This window comes from Alosa sapidissima, chromosome 5, assembly GCF_018492685.1.
Source record: "Alosa sapidissima isolate fAloSap1 chromosome 5, fAloSap1.pri, whole genome shotgun sequence".
Classification (NCBI taxonomy): Eukaryota; Metazoa; Chordata; class Actinopteri; order Clupeiformes; family Clupeidae; genus Alosa; species Alosa sapidissima.
The window spans coordinates 20,330,005-20,353,127 of record NC_055961.1 but is presented as its reverse complement, the minus strand read 5'-3'; the positions used below and the strand labels follow the sequence as shown (position 1 = coordinate 20,353,127).

General features: G+C 43.7%; 1 protein-coding gene across 2 annotated transcripts; it reads right to left on the bottom strand.

Moving 5' to 3' along the window:
* Positions 1 to 1,981: 1,981 nt before the first annotated feature.
* Positions 1,982 to 15,622, bottom strand: arhgap35b (Rho GTPase activating protein 35b). 2 transcript variants are annotated; one of them, XM_042091670.1, is made up of 7 exons: positions 14,929 to 15,622; positions 8,506 to 12,607; positions 8,174 to 8,315; positions 6,896 to 6,973; positions 6,143 to 6,274; positions 4,435 to 4,540; positions 1,982 to 3,826 (listed from the first exon to the last, which is right to left on the bottom strand). In XM_042091670.1, exons 2-7 carry the CDS (start codon positions 12,238 to 12,240, stop codon positions 3,460 to 3,462), a joined length of 4,560 nt encoding a protein of 1,519 aa, XP_041947604.1. In that variant the 5' UTR covers positions 12,241 to 12,607; positions 14,929 to 15,622; the 3' UTR covers positions 1,982 to 3,459. The 2 variants fall into 2 exon arrangements, with proteins under 2 accessions (XP_041947604.1, XP_041947605.1); XM_042091671.1 differs by lacking the exon at positions 14,929 to 15,622 and adding an exon at positions 13,951 to 13,997.
* Between the last annotated feature and the right edge of the window lie 7,501 nt (positions 15,623 to 23,123).

The window sequence follows — 23,123 nt, the reverse complement described above, 5'->3', positions numbered from 1 at the left end:
TCACAACACATGCCAAGATGAACCTCCTGCCTGGACCTGCAATTCATAAACTGACCAGAAGGGGGCAGACATAGCAAATATTTAAATGGATTCTTTTGCAGTTCTCACATCCTTCTCAGATAGGGGTAAAACTCCTCTTAAGACTAATTCACTCCATCCCAAAAGTGGTGCGGTGTTTGGCGTAAAAATAAGTTACTTCTTCCAGCATTTGTAATGCAACAGTCTACTTCTGGAGTTTGTTGCACCAGTGCGGCAAAGCACTTACACTTCAGGATTCTCAGAATGGGGAACAGGTGGTGTGGACACTAAAGCTACAAATTAGTCAGCAAACCCCACTCACAAGAGTGAAACCGTAAAAAAAAAAGAGAAGGGAAGGCAAACAGACACTGCTCATGTAAGATGTGGGTTTCAGAATTGGAATCATGTCAAGGGTGGGGACCAGGAGTGCCCTATGGAGCACCCAACACCCCTGCATGAGCTTTTGTCCATGTGAACAACACATGGGTGACATATCACAGCCTACTGAGAGGCCATGCAAGCACTTGAGCAACTCTGCCTCTGTTTCCCCCTGTCTCGGAATGAGCCAAGGCTTAGTCAACACAAGCAGCCAACTTTCGGAAAGTTTTTCCTTCTTTTTGGTGGACACAGTTAGGGATTCAAAATACATTTCATGGTATCACAGGCCTCAGAAGCAAATCATCTAGAGGGCTACTAACATTAGACACAGGATATCTCACCCATACCACCCTCACTTTCACAATGAAGTCTAGAGTGGAGATAAACAATAAAATAAAAGTAAATTAAACACTCAAATCCCATCAAGTCCCACAATCCTGTTTACAGTTCAAATATGAGGTTTCACATTACAGTACCCTGTCTTGTCTACAGGCTCGGCAGACCACAAACAGCTCTAACAGGTTGTTTTCCATAGGTCAAAGGTCAGGTGACACATTCCGGAATAATCTACAGAGCAACGGCTGGTCTGCTTGCAGCTCAAATGGAGTCAATTTTACACTAGTCATCTACGGAGTAAAAGTATGATTGGAGTAGTTCTTCAGCATCCGAACGCCAACGAGTGACAGCGGGAGGTACATTATTGATTAAATATGCATTTACAATCCAGGTTTGCCTTTCCGTCCATTGCAGGGCACACACATCAGGTAGCTTTCATCAAAATCCTATTAAAAAATTTCAGAATTTGACAAAGAACTGGTATTAACAATAGAATGGGTCAAAAATACCACCTGCATGCGACTGGCCTTTTTTTGTGCATAATGAGTTGGAACAAAATCAAAACAATACTCTTTTTTGGCCCCACCCCTCCCCACCGTTTCATCATGATGAACTGTAACCGCTGTTCAGTCAAACGCAGCAAATATTGTTATAAATAAAAACAGTGTCCGTCCAGCTGGTCTCAGAACATGCAGCGTGTTTTGTCTGTCCGCTTATCACCAGGTCAGGTGATGTTTCTTTAGTCTCAGCAAGCTTCTACAACCCACTGTTAAGACTCCCACCGCTTTTGACAAGACATCCTTCAAATGGAGAGAGCGAAAGAACAAAAAAATTGCCCTAGTGGCCACACATAAGAGCTACATCAAATCAAACAATTCAGTGTGTTTCATTAACTGAGCTAAAAATTCAAAGTGCTTAACATTAGTAAGGGTGGACACAGAGAGAGAAAGGAGACAGATAGGGAGATTGAGAGAAAGAGAGAAGGAGAGAGAGAGAGAGAGCAGGTTTTCAGTAGTCAGATTTCTGGTTGACCAAAGGCATGTCTGTTGACTGTTTGGACTTTAGAGAGAGTTGAGGTTTCAGGCTCATAGGTAGGGAATTACAGAAAATAAAACATAGAGAAGCACAGAGAGGACGAGAGAAGCAAGAGTGAGCACCAAGCGCTCCCAGTGAAAATTAAAGTGCATCCCTGGACCTACGCCCCCCACCCCTCCTTCAGGACAAGACCCCCCCCCACACACCACCACCACCACCACAACCCCCCCCCCTTCCCCAAAACCATGACAACCTGAGAATCCATAGACATCCCAGCATTCCAGAGGAAGTGGAGGCTCCCAGAAAGAGAGTGAGAGATAGAGTGATGCTTGACTGACATTGAGCAGGGGTCAGGTCGAGAGAATCAGGGACAAACACAATGAAGAAGTCTTCATGAAGCGACCTTCCCCCCTTTGCCCTCCACACAGGCTCAGCTCAATCCAGTCCAATGCAGTCCAGACACATTGCAATCCTTGAAGCCCAGACACATTGCAATCCTTGAAGCTCTGCAGGTTTAGGTGGCGGGGCTTTTGTAGCAGACATACATACCACAGGGAAAAACGGGGTCATGGGAGCTAACACATAGGAATCGTTTTTTCTCAAAGTCAAGTTAAGTGGTTAGTCTGGTGGCTGGCCCTCGGTGGACGGTGATTGGATTAATTTCTTTGAGGGAATCGTTGAGCCATCCACAGAGAAACAGAGAAGTGAAAACGAAAGAGACACCCTCTGACGAAAGGCATTCAGCAGGTTGTGTTTCTTTTTTTTTATTATTTACTTTGTTCTTCTTCGTCCATGACACTTCACTTTCTCGTGGTGAGGGCTAGCGTTTACGGAATGGATGCGAGGGAATGGGGGTCGGAAAATGTCCTAAGTGCTTCACACATCCCTAAGTGAAAATTCAGTGTGTGTATGTACTGTATGTATGTGTGCGCATGTGCACGGGCATGTGTTTGTGCGTGTGTGTATGTGTTTGTGTGTGTGTGCATGTGGCAGGGTGGGGTGGTGGGTGATAAGGAAAGACTTCATTTAAAATGAAAACTCATGGGTCTAGGGCACTACCACCCCAGATGCCCTCTACGAGCCTCTAGAACAGAGCTTTAGTACCGACTCCTGCTCTGACAGAGCTCAACTCCAGCCAAGTAGTGCTGCCATTGACATCCCAACTAGCATCATATCAGAGATCAGGAGATCAGGTTGGAAGTGAGCAGCTAAGTCTCTCGTATTCCAATAGTGTACAGCACTTTTTGAAGTGTAGAGTTTTACTATGTGCAATGTGCGTATGACTACAATCATACACTAACTCCCAACAACAGTAGTTAAGACCATAACAACACTGCTCTCTGTCTCATACACACACATAACATGCGTCAGAGCAAATGAACATTAGCGTGTGGTTGGCAGGACCATGTACAGTGTCTAAGGGTGTGTGTGTGTGTGTGTGTGTGTGTGTGTGTTGGCATGTATGTATTTTGTTCATGGGAGCAATCTGAATGTGGCTGTAAGTGCAGCTTCTAGGCATCAAATGCTCAAGAGCTTGAGTGCTAATAGAATGCTTTTGTGTGTGTGTCTGTTTGCGTGTGTATGAATGTGAGAGTGTGTGTGTTTGTGTGTGTATGTGTGAATGTGTTTGTGTATGTGTGTGTATGTCTGAATGTGTGTGTGTGTGTGTGTGTGCGTGTGTGCGTTTGTCTCTCACAGCGTCTGTGGCTCGGGCGGGGTCGGGTGGGGGCTCTGCGGGGGCGAGTGTGGCGGAGACTGCAGCAGGGGCATGTAGTGGTGCGTAGGAGGGCCACAGGGAGGCGCTGCGGAGGGCGACGGGGGCAGACCGCAAGGCACCATGGGCCCCGGGGGCCCGAAGGGGCCGGTGGGCGAGTCGGCCGGCGGCTGGTTGTAGAAGAAGAACGCACACTGGTGGATGAAGTTCTCGATGATTGTCTGGTAGGTGCGCGTGGCGGTCAGCGCGTCCATGGTGGTGAAGTCGGGCCGCATGAGCGTGGGCCAGAAACAGATGGCCAGGTTCTCACTGGTCATCAGGTTCACACGGTTCCACTGACTCACCCTGAGAGAGAGAGAGAGAGAGAGAGAGAGAGAGAGAGAGAGAGAGAGAGGGAGGGAGAGCCAGGAAGAAAGAGGGGGGGAGTGAAGAGAGAGAGAGGGAGAGAGAGGGATGGCAATAGAAGTGGGCAGAGGAGAGAAGCAGAGGGGAGAGGAGAGGGACAGATGGAAAAAGAGGGAGTGAGAGGGGTGGCAAAAGATGGAGAGAGAGAGAGATAGATAAAGGACAGAGGGGCAAAATGGAAAGAGAGAAGCAGAGCACATAAGACATGAAGTGAAAGAGTAAAATGGATAGGAACTCAATGGGCTGGGGGAGACACTCCTAAGGCTGGTTTATAGTTAAAGTCCGCAGCCTACCGTTGGACCTGGAGATAATAAGATACATACTGATGGTAGTGGCTGATGTTTATTTCTTATTTTTTAGAATGAATATGTTTGTTTTCCTGCCACTAAAGGGTATAATTAACAACAAAAATGTAAACAAAGTAAACACACTAAAATAAAAAACACATTGGCATCTGACAAATTGCATGCAGCTTAAAGCGTACTAAAGCAGTTCCACTGCCGGCTGTGTTAGCCTAACAGTGTGTCTGTGAAGGAAGTGGATCTCACTTGTTTAAGTGGCTCATGACGTGTCTGAAGACGTCGTAGTTCTCACGTGGAAACCTCCGCAGCACATCCTTCATGGTGTGGAGCCTCTGCTCTCGATCATTGATTTCTGCATATTCAAGTGAGAGGGAAGTGGAGAGAGAGAGAGGAACAGAGAACAAAATGCACATCTTTTATTTTCAAGGAACACAATGCAGTTCTTTTGCCTTAAAATAATGGCTTCAAACTCATTCTGATGCTACAGTGACTCACACCGGGAATGCTTGATATTGCACTGTGTAATGCTGTTGATCGGGTAGGATCATTACCCTTTTGGCAAGTTTATAACTAACTGGGTACCATCTTAGCGATAAATGGCGTTGAATATTGACACCAAGGATATATATTGTTTCTTCCATTGTGTTCCTTTAACACATTTTTTTCATAGTTTTCTGGTTCTCATCACCTGTGCATTGCCACACTGTCACAATGTTTCTGAAGTTTCATCTGACCTTTTATAAGCCATATCTCGACTAAGAGGAACACTATGGCCTGTGATATGACTCCTTACATATAGTACTTATGACTAGCTGACATTTTTATCCTAAGCAACTTACAGATCACTGTGGTCTATAACATGACAGACTCCTAACACAACACTTGTGCAATCTTACATATGACTAGTATTTTGCCAAGTGATCGGCCTTCTAAAGTCTTGGAAGCCATATGCTGTGGCAGTAGTGAACTCTTCACTCGTCTTTGGTCGACTAGTACCAGATGATCCGGACCCGAATTTGTCCTGTTGCCCAAGTCGGACAGACTCAAGAAAAGTGACCCTAATTCAGCCCTCGGGGCCAAACAGCAACCAGCAGAGCATAAGACACAGGAACAGGCTGTTCGGTGTGAGTGTGAGCATATGTGTGTGTGTGTGTGTGCTTGTGTTTGTGTGTGTGTGTGTGTGTATGTGTGTATGTGTGTGTGTGTGTGTGTGCTTGTGTTTGTGTGTGTGTGTGTCTGTGTGTGTGGGATTTTTTTCTGCGGAGCTACTCAAAATGCTGAGATTCCTGGAGCATTCTGTGCAATAGGCAGATGGCCAAAGTTAATAGTGTCGAGATTAGAAGAAGAAAAAAACCGCATCTACAATTCTCAATTAGCCGTCTCATAAAAGCAAACACCAGATACACAGAAGAGTTTTTTACCATGTCAACATGCTTTCTATAGGAAGCAAGAGCCACTAGAAGCTTGTCGGCCAATTAGTCCCTCTCTAGCATGTGCTGATGTATATTTATCATGCAGGGAAAGTAAGCAATCTGTTTTCATCCTAACATTAGAACCTCATAACGCACATGGTACATATATCAGATACTGTGCAACAGAGCTCATGCATTATCACAGATGCATATGCTGTTGAGAGACAGGCCTATTTTCATGCATATGTTTCTGTTTAAGGAAAAAAGGAACTATTATCCAAATAACTCTGACTTTAGATTCCACTATGGATTACTGTGATTTAGTAGTGAAATTACTGTAACACGGTACCAGCAAGGTACAGACCAACGAGCCAACTAAAGTTCAATAACCAGGTGACACACACGCACGCGCGCGCGCGCACACACACACACACACACACACACACACACTTCTCTTTCTCTGCTCGAGTGCATGTTGCATTGGGTGAGGTAGCCTGCTGAGGTGTGTTAGAGTGGAGGTGAGTGCAGAAGTGAGTGCTTACTGAAGGCCTCCACCAGCTCGGTCTGTAGGCTGTAGGGGAGCAGAGGATCAGGCAGCTCAGAGAAAAAGGCCTTCAGTGCTCCAGCCACCGTGTTCACAGTGAAGTCCTTCTCCACCAGGTCCAGACCGTGATCTACGGGAGCAGGGATGAGAAGAGGGAGAAGTGAGTGTGTGTCACAATTACATGTGCATTGATGTGAGCCGTTACCTAATCTCATTCAATTATAGTGGAGGTGACAGACTACAACATATATATATACAAGTATATAAGTAACATTTTTCTAAGGTAAGTATGTACATTTGGCACTTGTATGCCAAAATACACTTGTATCTTTTGATGCAATATGTGTTATATCAAGTGTGTGGGTGGCCATTTATAAAGATTGAGAATGTGTGACACCATCAATAATGACTGCTAGACCTGAGGCTGACAGCCCGGCTACATCAGGCCTGTAACTGAAACACTCCATTCGTGGAGTGAAATTTTTTTTTAGAAGACCAATCAGATGTGCATGCCATCATCAAGTCTGGTGCGGCCGGATAATTATAGTGAAAGCTAATTGTTGCAGCAAACGTTACGTGAATGGAACACTGCGAATAGAACACTGCGAATGGAACACTGAGAATAAAACACTGCGAATGGAACAATTCAATTATCCAGGGAAAAAAGGACTACTTGAAGTTCAATTTTAGGTAAAAGAAAATAGCAATAAATTCCAACCACAGGGCCAGAAACTCAGAGCTCCTTCCTTACCTTGTTCAAACTGTCTCTGCATGCTCTCCATCTCAGCTTTGTTCCCGCTCACCCGATAGAGACCCTCTGTGGTCAGGCCTGGGAGTGAAGGACAAGGCAGAGGAGACCACATGTCACATTACATGTAAACAAGCACACTGGATTTGCACCATAGACAAATATTGTGTCGCCGCACAATCACAGAACCTAGTGGACATCCGTTAGACTCTGAAGCACCATGGCTGAACGGCAGGATTGCTACTGAGAAAGGTATATGCATGAGTGTGTGCAAAACTGCATTGCCAACTAAGCACTTGCAGGCACAGGCATATTGAATTGATTTCTAACCAAGAATGATATGCATGAATACTCCATAACAGTCTGTCCTTTGGGGCCAATAAATTCCTACAAATATCTGCAAACATCAGACTCGTTGTACTGTAATTATTTTTAGCATATTTGATCAGGTATTTGGAGAAAGACTGTGCTGTAATCTACAACACATTCTGCCACATGAAGAGAACAGTGTGTAAAAATTAGACAGAGGTCTTGTATGGAGATGAAACAAAACACCATGAAAGTCCCACATCCACCGCAGGGCAGAAAAATGTGACAAATCAAGCACAATACAAAGGAAACGTGATTTGGCCCTTTTGCTCCCTCTCACACTCTTATATAAACACACAACACACACACACACACACACACATACACACACACACCCACAAACACACACACACACACACACTCCCCACCCCACCCCACACACACACTCAGTTTTTCACTTTCATTTGCTTCATTTGCACTAGATTGAGTGTGAAAAAAGTCTCCAAGACAATGTTCTATTGAAAAGTGTTACGAGCATGAAGTACAAAAACATCCCAAACACCCTGTTTCAGGAAAGCCTGAACACTTGGGTGTAACAGCTGGCTGGACATCAGAATCGACCTCTCGGACCTTGCACGGTGGACGGGACGTGAATTGAGTGTGCCTCTATCAGATAACTCCTGAACAACCTCCTCTGGGGAGGAAGAGTATGTTTCCCCACAACACCCGGCAAATTCTGATAAGGATTACTGTGTAATCTCATTCCTGGCCTTTTCCCACTCCGAGCCACGCCAACAATTAACAACAATGCCTACATAAACGCCTGGGAAATGCCTCTGTGACACTGAATGTGATCAACATCTGTGAAGTCAATTGAGACGTGTTCAAAATGCATTCATTGACAGATGCTTAGGGTGCTTGCAAGTAGAAGATGATTGCTTAATTGAAAGAAACGAGGTAGGAATTGCTTACCTGTTGCCTCAATGTACCGGATACATTTGTCAATGAACAGTGGTATAGGCCTGTCAGGGGACACAACATTCACTAAAGGCACCCCAAAGTAGTTGCTCTCGATTGGCTTTGTAATTGACTGCCGAGGCTTTGGTCTTGGTTTCTGCACAGAAAGAAAGAAAATGACATTAGAAAAAGGCACTTAGTTCCACAATCTGTTCTTTCAAAATGGCATTATCATATTACATGATGTAATTTTGTAATAATGTAATCTTGTGTGACTAGAGAGAACACTACTGGAAGATCTGCAGTAAAATAGTAAAGAAAGCTTTTTAACTGTCAGTAATACAAACCTTTCCAGGCCTGCGCAGGCTTCGTAGGATGTTCCTCTTCTTGGGATCTTCCCCTTCTTCATTCAGCGAATTTTCCCCTTTCAGGGCCCCCACCTCGTCCTCTTTGGTCTTGGGGAGGACCCCCAGCTCATCGTCGCTGCCGATGGAGAAGCTGGTCCGGAAGCTGCTGAACTTCCCCAGGCGCTTGGATCGATCGCGGTACAGTCGAGGCTTGACCCCGGCTGCGGAAAGCTTCCGGCGCCGTTCCAAGGAGCTGCTCTCCGCCTCGCTGTCCGAGCCGTTGCCGCCGCCGTTGGAGTGCATCTTGTTGGCGTTCCGTATGGTGATGATCTTCCCCTGTGTGCTGTCGTGCGGTACGGAGTAGATATTCTCCTCGTGGCTCGGACGAGGCTTTGATACGGCATCCATGGGCTCGGCATAGTCAGAGGGGTCGTAAACCCCCTCTCCGCCGGGCGGCCAGTTCACCGAGGACGTGAGCGAGCGCCGGTGGGTCATCGGGTCCATGTACGGGTTGAAACTTTTCCGCAGGTCAAACGTGACACTGGGTTTCGGGCGCACTTGGAGAGCCACCTTGTTGTTGAGCTTGCTCTCGAACGTACTGAGGTCCGAGATGACCGAGAATGCATCGCCCGAGTCCAGATCTGGCATCTTAAAGCCCCCGTGTGAGGTCAGTGTGCCGTCATGGTAGGGTGGCGAGGCCTCCATATCCTCCTCTGAGTCCAGTAGCATGGTGACAGGGCTGGGGGACCCACAGCGGGGGGAGTAGACATTCTCGTTGGTGTTGGCCGCCTCAGGAGCACTCTCGTACATATGCGTGGCCTCGACCACAGAGCGCTTCTCCATGACCTCCATGAAGAAAGGCTGGAGGAGGTCTAACCTGTGAAGCCCACCTATAACCCCACCTCCACCACAAACTATCCTGGTGAAACGCCCCTCGATTTCATGGGCCAGCTCTTCGCCCTGATTTAGAAGCTCGCGGGCAGATTCGGAGTCGGTCAGCTCCGCCTGGCTCTCTCCTACCGCCAGCAGCTGAACAGGGATAATGTCCTGTACTTCACACAGGAAGGCACACAGGGTCTCGAGGGAGGCCTTGCGCCGAGCGGAGTACACGGCGACATAGCCATGCACCAGCTTGGTCTTGCGCATTGAGAAGGTGGCGTGGTAGGACAGGAGAGAGAGCTCGATCGTCTGCCGGTGACCCCCCACCGTCTGCTCAAGAAGCACAGATGTGTCACTGGCAAGGTTGGAGGTCGGCCTACAGTGTTGCGGCAGCAGGAAAGGCGAGAGGAGCTGGTCAACGTCGTACGGGTCACCACACATTAGGCACATGATGATGCGGAAATCTGCCTCAGGGCTAGGCTCAGGCTGTAGGTCTCTAATGGTAGGAGGCAGAGGAGGCAGAGGAGGGGAACTGCTACGAAAACCTGCACTCCTCCTGCCATCGAGGAGGGTCTTCAACACTTGGTTGATCTGCCGCTCGTTGGCGTTGCGCCCATAACCTGTGCCAGGAGATGCTGGATCCAAGAAGCTGCATTGTAGTTTTCCTGCGACCTGCTGTCCCTGTGCTACTAGTGTTTGGGCGGTCTCAGCACCAATATCGCCAAATGTGCCAACACCTCTTTTGGTTACCAGCAGAACAGACAAGGGTAGCTGAGATAAGTGGTTATCCCTGCGGCCAAGAGTCGATTCTCGCAATTTGTCAAGACTTTCTACAACATAAGTCAAGGACTCTTTTGAGTTATACAAACACAAGCAGCCATGAGGGGTGAATGTTGATGTGTGGAAAGAGTTAACAGGCAGTCTAACGTTTCCTTCGATAGGTCGCAACACCAGTTCATACATCTTGCCATCTAACACATACCTATCATCGTTGCTACACAACGCGCGAATCTCATTGGCCATTTCTCTGGCCAGACCATCTTTGCCTAGGATCACTAAATTTATTCTGTCTGCCTTGCTTTCACTCAGGTGCATTTTAGTATAAGATGGATAACGAGCTGGGAAACACGAGGCCAGTGTTTGTTCAATTCTGCTGTCAACACAGTTGGGACAGCTAGGGCAGGTCTCCTTCGTTGGGTGATAGACAAAATGGATGTGTTTCAACACCAGTGCATCCCTTTCTGCCTGCAGCTTCTGCAAGGCCTTGAAACGCTGCTCCTCTCCAAGAACTTCTTGAATGGCACCCATCTTCTCTTTGCTTGGTTTCGCATCCACTTCCAGTTCATAGAACAGCTCTGAGTACTCCAGCAGAAGCTCCTGGAAATCCTCTTTCGCCTTATCTATGATCGCCTTTTGATGCCTGTTGTAGATGTCCAGATACTCCGGCTCCTCCAGCCACTGGTAGAAGTCTTCATTCATGATGAAGCTGCGAGCCTCCTCCCAGGGCTTCCCAGGCGTTACGAACGGAGAGGACATCAACTTGGCTTTAAACTCCTTCCGGATTTCTGCCCGCTTGCATTCGTTGCGCAGGTGCTCAAGGTGAGCATCAAATATGATCTCGGCAGCTGTCGTGTCCAACACGTCAAATGGTATCCGCTCGTCCTCCATGTTGTCGAGGTGTGGTGTGTCTTCCCAGGGTGCATCTTCAAGCACCACAAACCAGTGGTCAAACTCTTTCTTAGATTCTAGAACCTTCTGCACACCTGACCAGCTTAAATGCTCAATTTCGTCCAGCTCGGACACTAAGGAGCTAAGAGCGAGAGGCAAAGTGCTAAGGTATCCCTTGCGGCGTCTCTCTGTATGCTCTTGTTTGAGTCGATGTGTGTGCTGCTGGAAGAGCTTTTTAGCTTTGGCTGTACCTTCCAAAAACACATATTCCTTGTACTCAGGTGATGTTTGCATGCGTCGGCTGATGTTTGGCCAGGTTTCATTGTGATTCTTCACAATGTGATTGACTAACCATTCATAACGGTCCTTAGCAGAGGCAATGAGCTGGCTCTGATGCTTAAGTGCCTCAAAATAAGGGATGATCTTGGGTTTGCCCTTGCTTTTATCAATGAGCTGGATTAGAGTGAGGAAAGCTAGATCAACATTGACATTAGAACGAGCTGATGTCTCCACAACTGGCAAGTTTTTTTTAGTAATAGCAAAGGTGTGAGAGTCTTTGATATAGCGCTCAACGCCCTCGTCACATTTAGTTAGAACCAGCACGATGGGCTTTTTCGTTTTTCCCAGGTGGTTGAACAAGTTTGTTACAAATTTCATCTGGTCGTCAAAGTTGCGATTCATCCCACGGCTCACGTCCACACAGAGCAGGAAGCCGTCGACCTGCAGTTTCCCCTCCGGCATCTGCTTCTGTTCAAAGTCCTGCTCGAGTCCCAGCTGATCGGTGCAGAAATACATGAGTTTCTCAGCAGAGGCGAGCTTGGTGGAGGCAGCTCGCTTGATGTACGGCTGCAGGGCGGTGCTCCGATGCGGCTGGAACGTCTGGTCGTCAATGAACTCCGTCTGCTCAACCACATGCATCCTGCACTCGGAGCCCTCCTCCAGCACGCGTCCCACCTCACCCCAGAACAGGAAGTGGTCATTGTTAACGACCCTGCCGCCGAAATCGCTGGTGCTCAAGACAGAAGTGTGGTCCAGGTGGAAGTCGTCCGCACTGGGACGGACAAATCGGTTGCACAGGCAGGACTTGCCCACCCCACACTGACCTTTCTCTTTCTCAGTCCCAGACAGACCCACCACCACAAGGGTGTAGATGGGTACGCGGGCATCTTGCTTCTTCGCCATCATCATCGTTTGCAGGAAAACATCCTGCCTTGCCCCGAAGCTTGACAATGGAGGACACTATGACAGGTGCCCATACAGTGTTCATACAAGTAGCACTCTTGATCAAGTTACATTGGCCCCAGGCTTGGCCTTGGTCCTGAGGTGGGAGTCTTGACTTAATTTGAGGACACTGGGGCTGCGTGCTTTTTGCCCATATTCAAGAGGAAATGGAGATGGCGAAGGGACTCACAGCAGAGCAGAGCAGAGCGGAGAAGAGAGGGCTAGAGGGCGGGTTTCACCAAGTGAGAAATTAAATGTCAGTATAATCCATCTCCTTCTGCAGGGTGCACTGGGGTGGTGCTGTCAGGTAAACCTGGCTAGGTCACATCACACCCTAAGGAGGAGAAAAGGGAAAAAAAAACAGTCAGAAAATTCCAATTGTAAAAGTTAATGAAAAATTCTAATCCAAGTGTGCCACCAAACTGTGGCGATAAATTAACTGTGCAGTTAAATGAAAAACAATTTAGATAAAGAACTCAGAATTACAGAATGAATAACAAAGCCAAGTCATTGTATGCCTTAATTCCATTAACTGCTTCCATTCGTCGTCATTCCATGAATTTGTAATTGATGACTTAGTAATTAGTTAAGGTTAAGTTACACAACCAATAAATGAGATTTACTTAGTGAATCACATCTGACTTCCCTCTGAGCAAAATGGAAAAGAAAAAGACAGCAAGTGCAGGTCTCAGTCCAAGAGTAAGAAAATCAGTATTTTGTGAACACACACACACACACACACACGAATCTATATTGAATGGGAACTCGCTCTGACACAAGAATTCTGCACCTGAGAGTGGGATATGAACAGGCATGTAACACAATAATCATATGCCTTTCACAGAAATACTAAACATTGTTTTTATAGAATTTATCTGCCTGCATATCAAATTAATCCACTGTCATGTCTTCAGTCGGACTCGGCTAATATGAAATCAATGGAACAGCCTCCCCCCTGACAAGCAGGCTGTTAGTGTTTTGCTGACCAATAACCATGTGTGGTGAGGACAGGCCTTTCACTGCATGTCCTTCAATATTATTGCAGTGCTTTCAAGATGTTCGCAGTTACAATGACAGTGAATGATCTGACAAAACTATTACTAATGTCTCTTTCTGATTATAATCAAAATGACCTGAATAGTAATGAGAAATGCATCTATATTGGTGGTGTTTGTTTTCTGTAAGGTCTGTTTGTGGCATTTTTTCAGCCAATGAGATCCACCCATGGAAAGATCAACTACTGCTTTGGCCTGAGGTGACAAAATGGGGTGGGTATGTACTCGTGCCATCATCAAGACAATAACAGGGTGATTCTGTAAGTTTTGTCTGGTCACATTTAAGAACATATTTTCTCAGCATTCAATGGCAAAGATTCGGAATGATCACGAATCATTCATGGAATGTTACAATGTAACAAGATCTACCAAATACATAATAGCTGTAGGCCATAGATTTGTGTAAAAGTTCCCTTTGGATTATGAGCATATTTACAAGGCATTTAATAGCTATGAAGCTATTTAGAATGACTACTGTTTTAGCATTATTATAATGCAATGTTAGAATACATCAATATAATAGCCTGGGTGTTCCCATATCAATATAATGCATCTGCACAAATTTACTTTATTTAAAGTAAAGTCTTTACAGCAAATCATCAGTTAATTTTATTCTGCTCACAGTCTTTGGGTGAAGTCAAATCAGCATATTTAGTCAGAAATAATGATGGTCGCCTAATTTGTCTTGCTATGCCTGAAGGATAAATGTCGAGGGCCTAATAAATTTGGTGGCACTCAATTCAATCTCATTCAATCTCACCCACGACGAAGGGCCTAGCTAGCAGTTTGAAGCTTATGCAGTGGTGGCTATGCACTAATAGCCGGTAATAACAGGTAGTTATGAGGCTACAATACTGAACTACCAGACATTAATCTGGGACTGATGTGGTACATTAAGGATACGGGCCTACTGCAGAAAATAGTAGCCTATAATTCTAACGATCAAATTAAGTACTGAGGCCGAATGAAGCATGGGGTTCGCGTAATTGTGGAGAGGTATTACTAATTTGGCACGACTACGGTAAACACTACCGAGATATTCGAATGAGCACATAGGCTACAGTCGCCTGGTCTCGTGGAGAAACAATTGTAGCGTAGCTTCTTATATCCTAGGCTACTGCACGGCCTTGTGACGCAAAATAGCTAGGTTGACTAAAGAATGTATTATAACATTTCAAGGAAGAATGGACAAAGACCATTTTCGCACAAGAGCGAGTAGGCCTACTATGCCGACACAGACCAACAAAACCTATGCCGCTACGATGTCCACACTTGCCCAGACGAATGCTGCTGTTGTGTCAGAGCAACCAAAACATACAAAGGAGTCATTAGATGAACGCTGCAAAATCGCTATCCACACAAGGCCTTACAACAGAATAGGGCTTGGCAGATCCCAGCTCCAAACTGCACAATTCTCACTGACGTTCAGCCTAAGCCAATGTGACCGCCTATAATTCCGATAATGTTTATCATTAACAGACTCCCATGTAACCTAGTCCTTGCGGCAGGGCTTGTTTCATTTATGCGACAGCTAATTGTGTGGTCCGTGTACCGCTAATATTCATAGGTTCGAAGCAGCATAGAAAAATTGAATACATACCATTGCATTCACCTTTTCCTCCAATCTCCCCTTTTTAGGACTGTGGTGACGGCATTTTCTGCCGGTATGAACGTTTTCTGGTCAAATCGAATGTTGATGGGTTAAAAAGCCAACCAAGAACAAATACGTGCCTCCCGTTATGTCTGCTTGTCAAGCATAAATTAAAATTGTCATGTAGTCGATGGTTGTTTCCCAGTTACAGCCTAGGCTACGTTCGTTCCATGCGATTGCTTAAAAAAAGGAAGAAAAAACATCGGACTCTTCTGGCAGCAATGCATTCATTTTCTCCCGTGTAGAGAGAAAATCTGGGCGTAGAGACATGAGCCTGTTTCACTACCTTCCTCCGGCCTTACCACGTTGCTTTTGACCAATTATAATGTCCTTTGTTGTGTCCATAATACGCTGATAAAAATCACATACGCGCTCTGCACAAAGGCCTGGCTTGACAGTTATCAGTTTGGCTTCGTTGTCAGATAACACGAGCATCTGCTGCATAAAACGTGCAGTTAAAGTGAAAGGCTGCGTATGTGTGAAAGTGGTTCTCAGCTTCCCAATAATGGCGGCCCTCCACCCGAACCCAATTCTCTTACCCTCCTTTTGCGAGGAAAAAGAGGGCTACAGATCAGCAGAGCAGGCGGTAGAAGCGGAGACTCGCCCAGTGGCGCATGGACAAAACTACAACGCAAACGTACAAAGGCAGACAAACATACATTGCAATACACAGCCCATAATGCCCCCCCTGAAATATCACCAGACTGAACAACAAACAAGTAAACAAACAAAATGCAAAATATTCAGTTGCCTAACTTGGGGTATTTCTACTCAAGTTTAAGATTCTTATGGATCCCAAATAAAACAGAGAATAATAACAACAATAATAACAACAATAATAATAAATAACAAATTATAATATTAATAACTATGGGATGAGCCTTGAAAGACTCACCTATTACTAACTAGTAGTAGTAGGTTAGTAGGCTAATAGTGGACAAAAATGACTATAATATAAAATCATTATATTACTCTATTTTATTTCAGTCAAGGAAACTCAAAATGCCACACTTTGTTTGCAGTATGTTTTGGCAAAATGTGCTTATAGGGATACATAGTGTGACAGTAGGCATACCAACTAGAATTAACAGAGAGGACTTGTACTCCAATGGACATAACTTTTCTAGGCTGTCTAAATATATTATTATTATTATTATTATTATTATTATTATTATTATTATTATTATTATTATTATGTTCCAACCAACTGAACAAATGTATTTGATTGGATGTCTAGAAGCCAATTAAAGTGGTCAGTATCATCCAAAGTGAACTGCTGTAGAGCCACACCCCCTTATTCAGCAAGCAAAGCTGACTGTGAGGCAGGTAGGTCACATTGTTTAAATACATTATTTGTGTTTAAACTGCTTTTAAAGTAGACACTTTAGAGTAGAAGATGCCAAGATATCATATGCAAGATGTATAGCTTTTGGTCAGGATGAAAAACCAATTGTCTATTGGGATGGACAAGGGATCTGAATGTCATCGGATGGGACATACTGTACGGAAATAAATGTAAACAAGGAAACAAATGGGCCTACTGTTTTGATTTGCTCTGACTGTTCTTATTTGATTTCAAGCTCATATTACATCTTAATTAATATGTTCACATGATAAGTCATCTTCGTCTGACCATAGATATACTTTAATAAATACTTATTTATTAAAGGGCAGGGAAGGGCAGGGCAGCCGTGGCCCACTAGTTAGCACTCTGGACTTGTAACCGGAGGGTTGCTGGTTCGAGCCCCGACCAGTGGGCCCCGAGCTCCCGTGCTCCCCGAGCGCCGCCGTTGTAGCAGGCAGCTTACTGCGCCGGGATTACTGTGTGTTCACTGTGTGCTGTTTGTGTTTCACTAATTCACCGATTGGGTTAAATGCAGAGTCCTCACGGAATCAAAAAAGTATTTATACTTATTTTAAAGTAAAAATGTATTGCCACTGACAGTAGAAAACTTTTTTCTACTTTCAAATCTCTTCTCCATCCTCCACCACCACCATCAACTACTTCACTGTCAGCAGATGACTTTGCAACATTTTTCACTGAAAAAGTTGCTAAAAAAAGTGCTCATGCACCTATAAGAGGGCTTTGCCTTGTGTTAGTATGACAGCATCATTGGACTCTTTCTCTCTTCTTGATGAGGAAGCAGTCTCTCAATTGCTTCAGCGAAGCCGTCTAACAACATGCCCATTGGATCCTGTCCCGTCCACTCTTCTACAGTCTATCTCACCCGCTGTTCTACCAGCAGTCATACATGTATTTAATGCTTCACTCAGTTCTGGAATAGTTCCTTATTCTTTTAAACAGGCTAGGGTTACACCTCTGCTAAAGAAAAGTACACTTAATCCAACTGAGGTGAAGAACTAGACCTGTCTCCCTTCTTCCTTTCTTGTCAAAGGTTTTGGAGAAAGTGGTCTTCAAGCAAGTTTGTGACTTTCTTCATCAGAATAATCTACTAGACCCTATGCAGTCTGGTTTCAAGAGTGGTCATTCTACTGAAACTGCTCTTCTGTCTGTGACTGAAGCATTGAGAGTAGCTAAATCCTCTGCTCAGTCATCAGTATTATTTCTACTAGATTTATCTGCAGCCTTTGATACTGTTAACCATGACATTCTCCTTTCTATACTATCTGAACTGGGAATTTCTGGAAAAGCTCTTGACTGGTTTGAATCTTACCTTAAAGGGCGTTCTTTCAACGTGTCCTGGCAGGGACAGGTATCTAAGTCTCATGACCTCACCACAGGCGTGCCTCAGGGATCAGTATTAGGACCCTTACTTTTCTCTATTTACACCACTTCCGTAAGACCATTCGCTCCCATGGATTTGACTATCACTGTTATGCAGATGACACTCAACTTTACCTGTCTTTCCCACCTGATGACTCTAGCGTTTCCCACCGGATTTCTGCATGCCTTAAGGATATTTCAGCCTGGATGAAAGATCGGCACCTTCAGCTTAATCTCTCAAAAACAGAGTTTTTGGTGTTTCCAGCTAAAACAGCTATTCCCCAACAGATTAACATCCAGCTTGACTCAACTTCACTGACCCCAACTAGATCGGCACGTAACTTGGGCGTTGTAATTGATGACCGACTTAACTTCTCTGAGCATGTAGCTTCTATTGCAAAATCATGTCGGTTTATGCTTTACAACATTAGGAAGATCAGACCTTATCTGACACAAGATTCCACACAACTTCTTGATCAGACCATGGTCATCTTCAAGCTGGACTATTGTAATTCACTATTAGCTGGGTTACCCGCTTGTGTAATAAGATCATTACAGCTTATTCAGAATGCTAGAGCACGCCTGCTCTTCAATCAGCCAAAGAGGACAGGTGTAACTACTGGACACTGACTGGATCTGCTCCTAGTTATTTTAATTCAATAATCAAGCCTTACATCCCCAACCGCCCACTGCGGTCTTCTGATGAGCGTCTGTAATGTCGACCAGTCATAAAAACTAGGTCTAATTCAAGACTCTATTCCTCAGTGGTTCCATGTTGGTGGAATGAGTTGTCCAGTGCTCTCCGTTCCTTTGGTAGTTTTGGGTCGTTTAAGAGGGGTCTAAAGACATTCCTGTTCAACATGTATTTAGTTGTTTAAGCGCTTATGTGTTATGGTTTGTATAATATTGTTTTATTTTCATTAGGCTGTTGATCAATTTGACATTATTGTTTATTATTGATATTCTCCTTAATGTAGTCTTACCATTGTTTTTATATTATTGATTGAATGGACATTATTGTTGTATTATTGCTTTTCCCCTCATTTTCATAGCTTATTTTATTAGGCTATTGATTGAATTGATATTGTTGTTTATTATTAATATTCTTCTTATTATATTTGACCAACATTCTAATCTGTTCCCTGTTCCATTTGAAATATTATGTTGTTTTGTATTTGTGTGTCGCTTTGGACAAAGGCGTCTGCCAAATCCATAACCATAACCATAAAGCACCAATGTATTCATTACTATGCGTTAACCATTCATTAAAAGTTAGTAAGTCCACCATCCATTGGAATGGACCAAAAAATAAAATAAATACATAAATAAATAAATAAACTATTCTAATATTTGTTTTGATTCTGGAACATAATTACCCTGGAAATCCAGAGTTCTAGCGGGAGCACAATTTGCTCAGTGAGTCTCTGGCAATCAGTGATGATGCTTATTACCCATGCCCTTGGAGCCGAGCTGCACCAATCACATCGGTGTATCTGGTATAGGCGGGCCAGAGGCGAGCTAAACAGATGATGACAGCACTGTGACGTCGAAGTCCGTAATCAGTCAGTAAACATTAGTCGTAGTGTTATCCAATTGCGTCAAAGTCCAGAATTAGTCAGTAAACATTGGTCGTAGTGTTATCCAATTGCGTGCAGTGATATTTTCAAATGCATGCTTGGTGCCGCCCCTTGAGTTGGGCCATTTTCATTACTCATAGCCAGACCCTAAATCTTTCTTGATTTGGGTCTGGTTTTCCAGGCTACAACATAACGGGGTTCTGAATCAGGCAGACTAAAGTATACAGCCCACTGAAGTATAAGTATAAGTATAAGTATATATACTCTTTTGATCCCGTGAGGGAAATTTGGTCTCTGCATTTATCCCAATCCGTGAATTAGTGAAACACACTGCACACAGTGAACACACAGTGAGGTGAAGCACACACTAATCCCGGCGCAGTGAGCTGCCTGCAACAACAGCGGCGCTCGGGGAGCAGTGAGGGGTTTGGTGCCCTGCTCAAGGGCACTTCAGCCATGGCCTACTGGTCAGGGTTTGAGCCGGCAACCCTCCGGTTACAAGTCCGAACTAACCAGTGCTACCAAGTGCTAACCAGTAGGCCACGGCTGCCCATATGAAAGCACATAACACCAGAATATGCAAAATACACAGTACCCTTTGTCTTAGATCTGACTTAAAGTACTTATTCTTCATAACAAAGTGCTGGTGGTTGGGTTCAGGTAGAGGTTAGGGCTAGATTGGTTCACTGAAAAGGGCACCTACTTGGGCAAACTTTTCAAATAGCCTAACACACAAAGTCTTTTAGTTGAAATTTTTAGTCATGTGCCTTGATGTGCTGCTGATGTGGTCTATACCTGCTTTAGTGGTTTACCTCAGGTTTGCCAGAAGCTCTCATGTATAGACTTCTGACAAAAAACATTGCTGGAGCAACTGCATGCAATAATAGAAAGAGTAGCATGATAGATAGAAGCCTGCCTGGCTCTAACCGGAGGAGCATGTAAATGTCACTTTGGTGGTTATTGAAGATATGGAGCACAGTTAAAAAAAATATTTAAAAAATCTTTTACAGCTTCTGTGATCTTATAGTGAACCATAAAGAGCAATATTTCTAAAAATGTTTTAACATCATTGTAGGTCAGGGCACCTTTAGCACTTCTCTGTACACTGACACGGACATTTTCACAATGTCCCACCGTACCTCAGGATTTAAGTCTTCATGGTCTATACCAGGGGTTCCCAACCTTTTTTGGCAGGTGACCCTATTTTGATGTCACAAAATATATACAATATACAAAATTATTTAATGTATGTAGATTTTAATGTAATGCACTGATCAATTGTAAGATACCCAGTATCTCAGGCGACCCCATTTGAATTTCAAGCGACCCCAAGGTTGGGAAACGATGGTCTATAAGCCTGCTGTCTGCCTCACTTGTTTTGTAATATCATCAACACGTGGTAATCTAAGAATGTATCGGTTTGTATCTATATACACTCTTGTGATTGAAACAAAACATATTTAGGAAAATAAAACTTAGAAGGCCCCTTGATAATATTTATATTTACGGGCCAGTGTTGAATCAATTTATGACCTCCACTAAGGAGGTCTATGTTTTCAGTGCACTGTGTTTGTGTTTTCTGGTAAGGAGGATTACTCAAAAATTACTGGGCTGATTTACATGATACTTGGTGGAAAAGTGTTGCATGCCCCAAGGACGAACCCATAACATTTTGGACCAGATAATGAGTTCATCTGAATAAATCCTGTTAATCCCATAGAAATGTATTAAAACTCATGGAGTCATAGTCATGGAGCTACATTTCTCATCAAGACTCATGAAAACCAAAAAGGAAACTCTTATTAATCCTTACTTGAATCTATATGTGGGCCATAAGTGCATCAAAAGTTTTGACCATGTGATCACAGGAACCTAGTGTTTTTAAGAACACTGAAAAAACGAGTTTCCCCATGTGACTACTAAAAATAGCATGACAACAGAAATGGGCGTATCTCAGAAACTACATGGAGTTACATCAAATGTTCCATTGAATTCAGGAGAGGTTGAAATTTAAGTTTTACTTCAGTGTAGTTCTGCTATTTAACATGTCAAATGATTGCTGAACTTATGTTGTGTTAATCTCAACTTTGTCTACTAATAATGGCAGAATAAATATGAGCAAACACGTTTTTGTTTTGTCATGTGTAGCCACTTGTTCCAAGAGGCATCACACCAATGTCATGTTATCGGCTAGAAAAAAAACAAAATAATAAAAAAAACTGTGGGGCCTTTCCTTAACATACTATTTTAGTTTTTATTCACATATGGTTAAGCACTTAGATGTAAGAAAAACATGAATTGTATCAGGCAGTATTTTTCCACTAATTGTATCAGCCAGTATTTTTTCACTTGTTTCAGTTAGTTTGTATGAGGGTGTACTTTTAGAAGCATAAACATATATAATATGTTTACAAACATAAACATCATATAGTGCAATTGCATATGCAGCAAAAGATTATATCAAGGGTATTTTCTACATAACATTTTGATACATTTTCTCCCAAAGAAACACTTGGGGACATGGTCATGTCAATGAATATAGCTTTAGACACTTCCTAGACCTAACACAGGCCAGTGCCATGCACTGCTTGCCATAAATTCAGTCTTAAATCAAGGTCAGTACTGATGCGACATTGGAATATTGTGCCCATGACACAAGCCAAGCATGCAGCCAAACATGAATCTAGCCATAAGTTAGGTTTTGTTTTACAGCACCTGAATCCTAGGTTATTGCCAGCTGTATTACTTACTAATTTCATTCTTTGGACAGTTAGAAGCTGGTGGCTTATATGTTCATGATTGTTCATATGTTATGTTCATGATATGTCATGTTTTTCTTTGTTGACCTTTACTTATTTCAAACCATGTAATCAGAATGTATCCAAAGTACATTATTGGTCACATTGGGGTCACAGAAATTTCCATTCCATTCCATTATAGACAGAATACCAGCTGAGATCAGTTGCATTGCTATTTTAATCAGGGCAGCAGTTTTCAGATTACATTATATGCTTACATAATTGCAAAAGGGTTCTCCAATGTTTTCTCCAATGTTAGCCTTTTAAAATGATATCATATTAGTAAACAGAATGTGCCTTTGAAACATTGGATGAATGGTTGCTGATAATGGGCAATGTAGATATTGTATTAAAGATCAGCCCTTTCTTTCAACAGTCGAGAACCCCTTTTCAATTATGCAAACACATAATGTAATCTGAAAACTGCTGCCCTGATTAAAAAAACAATGCAACTGATCTCAGCTGGTATTCTGTCTATAATGGAGTAGACATTTCTAAATGACCCCAAACTTTTGACCGGTAGTGTAGTAATTACACAGTTTACCCTTGCAATGTCTCAATTGGACATTATACACTTCCTTGCAATTTGTTCACAGGGAAAGGTACTAGACAAGAACAGTCTTTCTTGATAACATTTCTCATGGGCTGACGTTGGGCACATGATTCAGGCAACAGAGAGAGTGAGAAAGCGAGAGCAGGAGAGGGAAGGAGAGAGAGAACAAGAGAGAGAGGGAAGGAGGAAGAGGGAGAGAGACAGTGTTGTGTAAAGCATCATCGTTGCCTGGTGACAGTGTTTGCATAGACCTCTAAAATCTCTGACAGCAAGTTTAGTGCTCTTTCTTGCATTGCAACCTTGACAAATTCAATGACTAATCTATTTTTGTACTTTACCGCCCACATATTAACACTACATCTTGCCTTCAGTGCAGAAATCACCACAGTCTTACTATCCAACTCCTTACCTGAGAAATTATATTTCCATAAGCGCATCTTATCAACTGAGAGATTAACAAAAACATTAAGTAAAATAAGTCTAACCAAAGA

Excerpts from the sequence above, each read along its gene's own strand:
- arhgap35b (XM_042091670.1), bottom strand. The coding sequence starts at position 12,240 with ATGATGATGGCGAAGAAGCAAGATGCCCGCGTACCCATCTACACCCTT. Across the intron at positions 8,316-8,505 it reads GCCTGCGCAGGCCTGGAAAG|AAACCAAGACCAAAGCCTCG; the intron begins GTTTGTATTACT and ends CTTTCTGTGCAG. Across the intron at positions 4,541-6,142 it reads CGAGCTGGTGGAGGCCTTCA|AAATCAATGATCGAGAGCAG; the intron begins GTAAGCACTCAC and ends TTGAATATGCAG.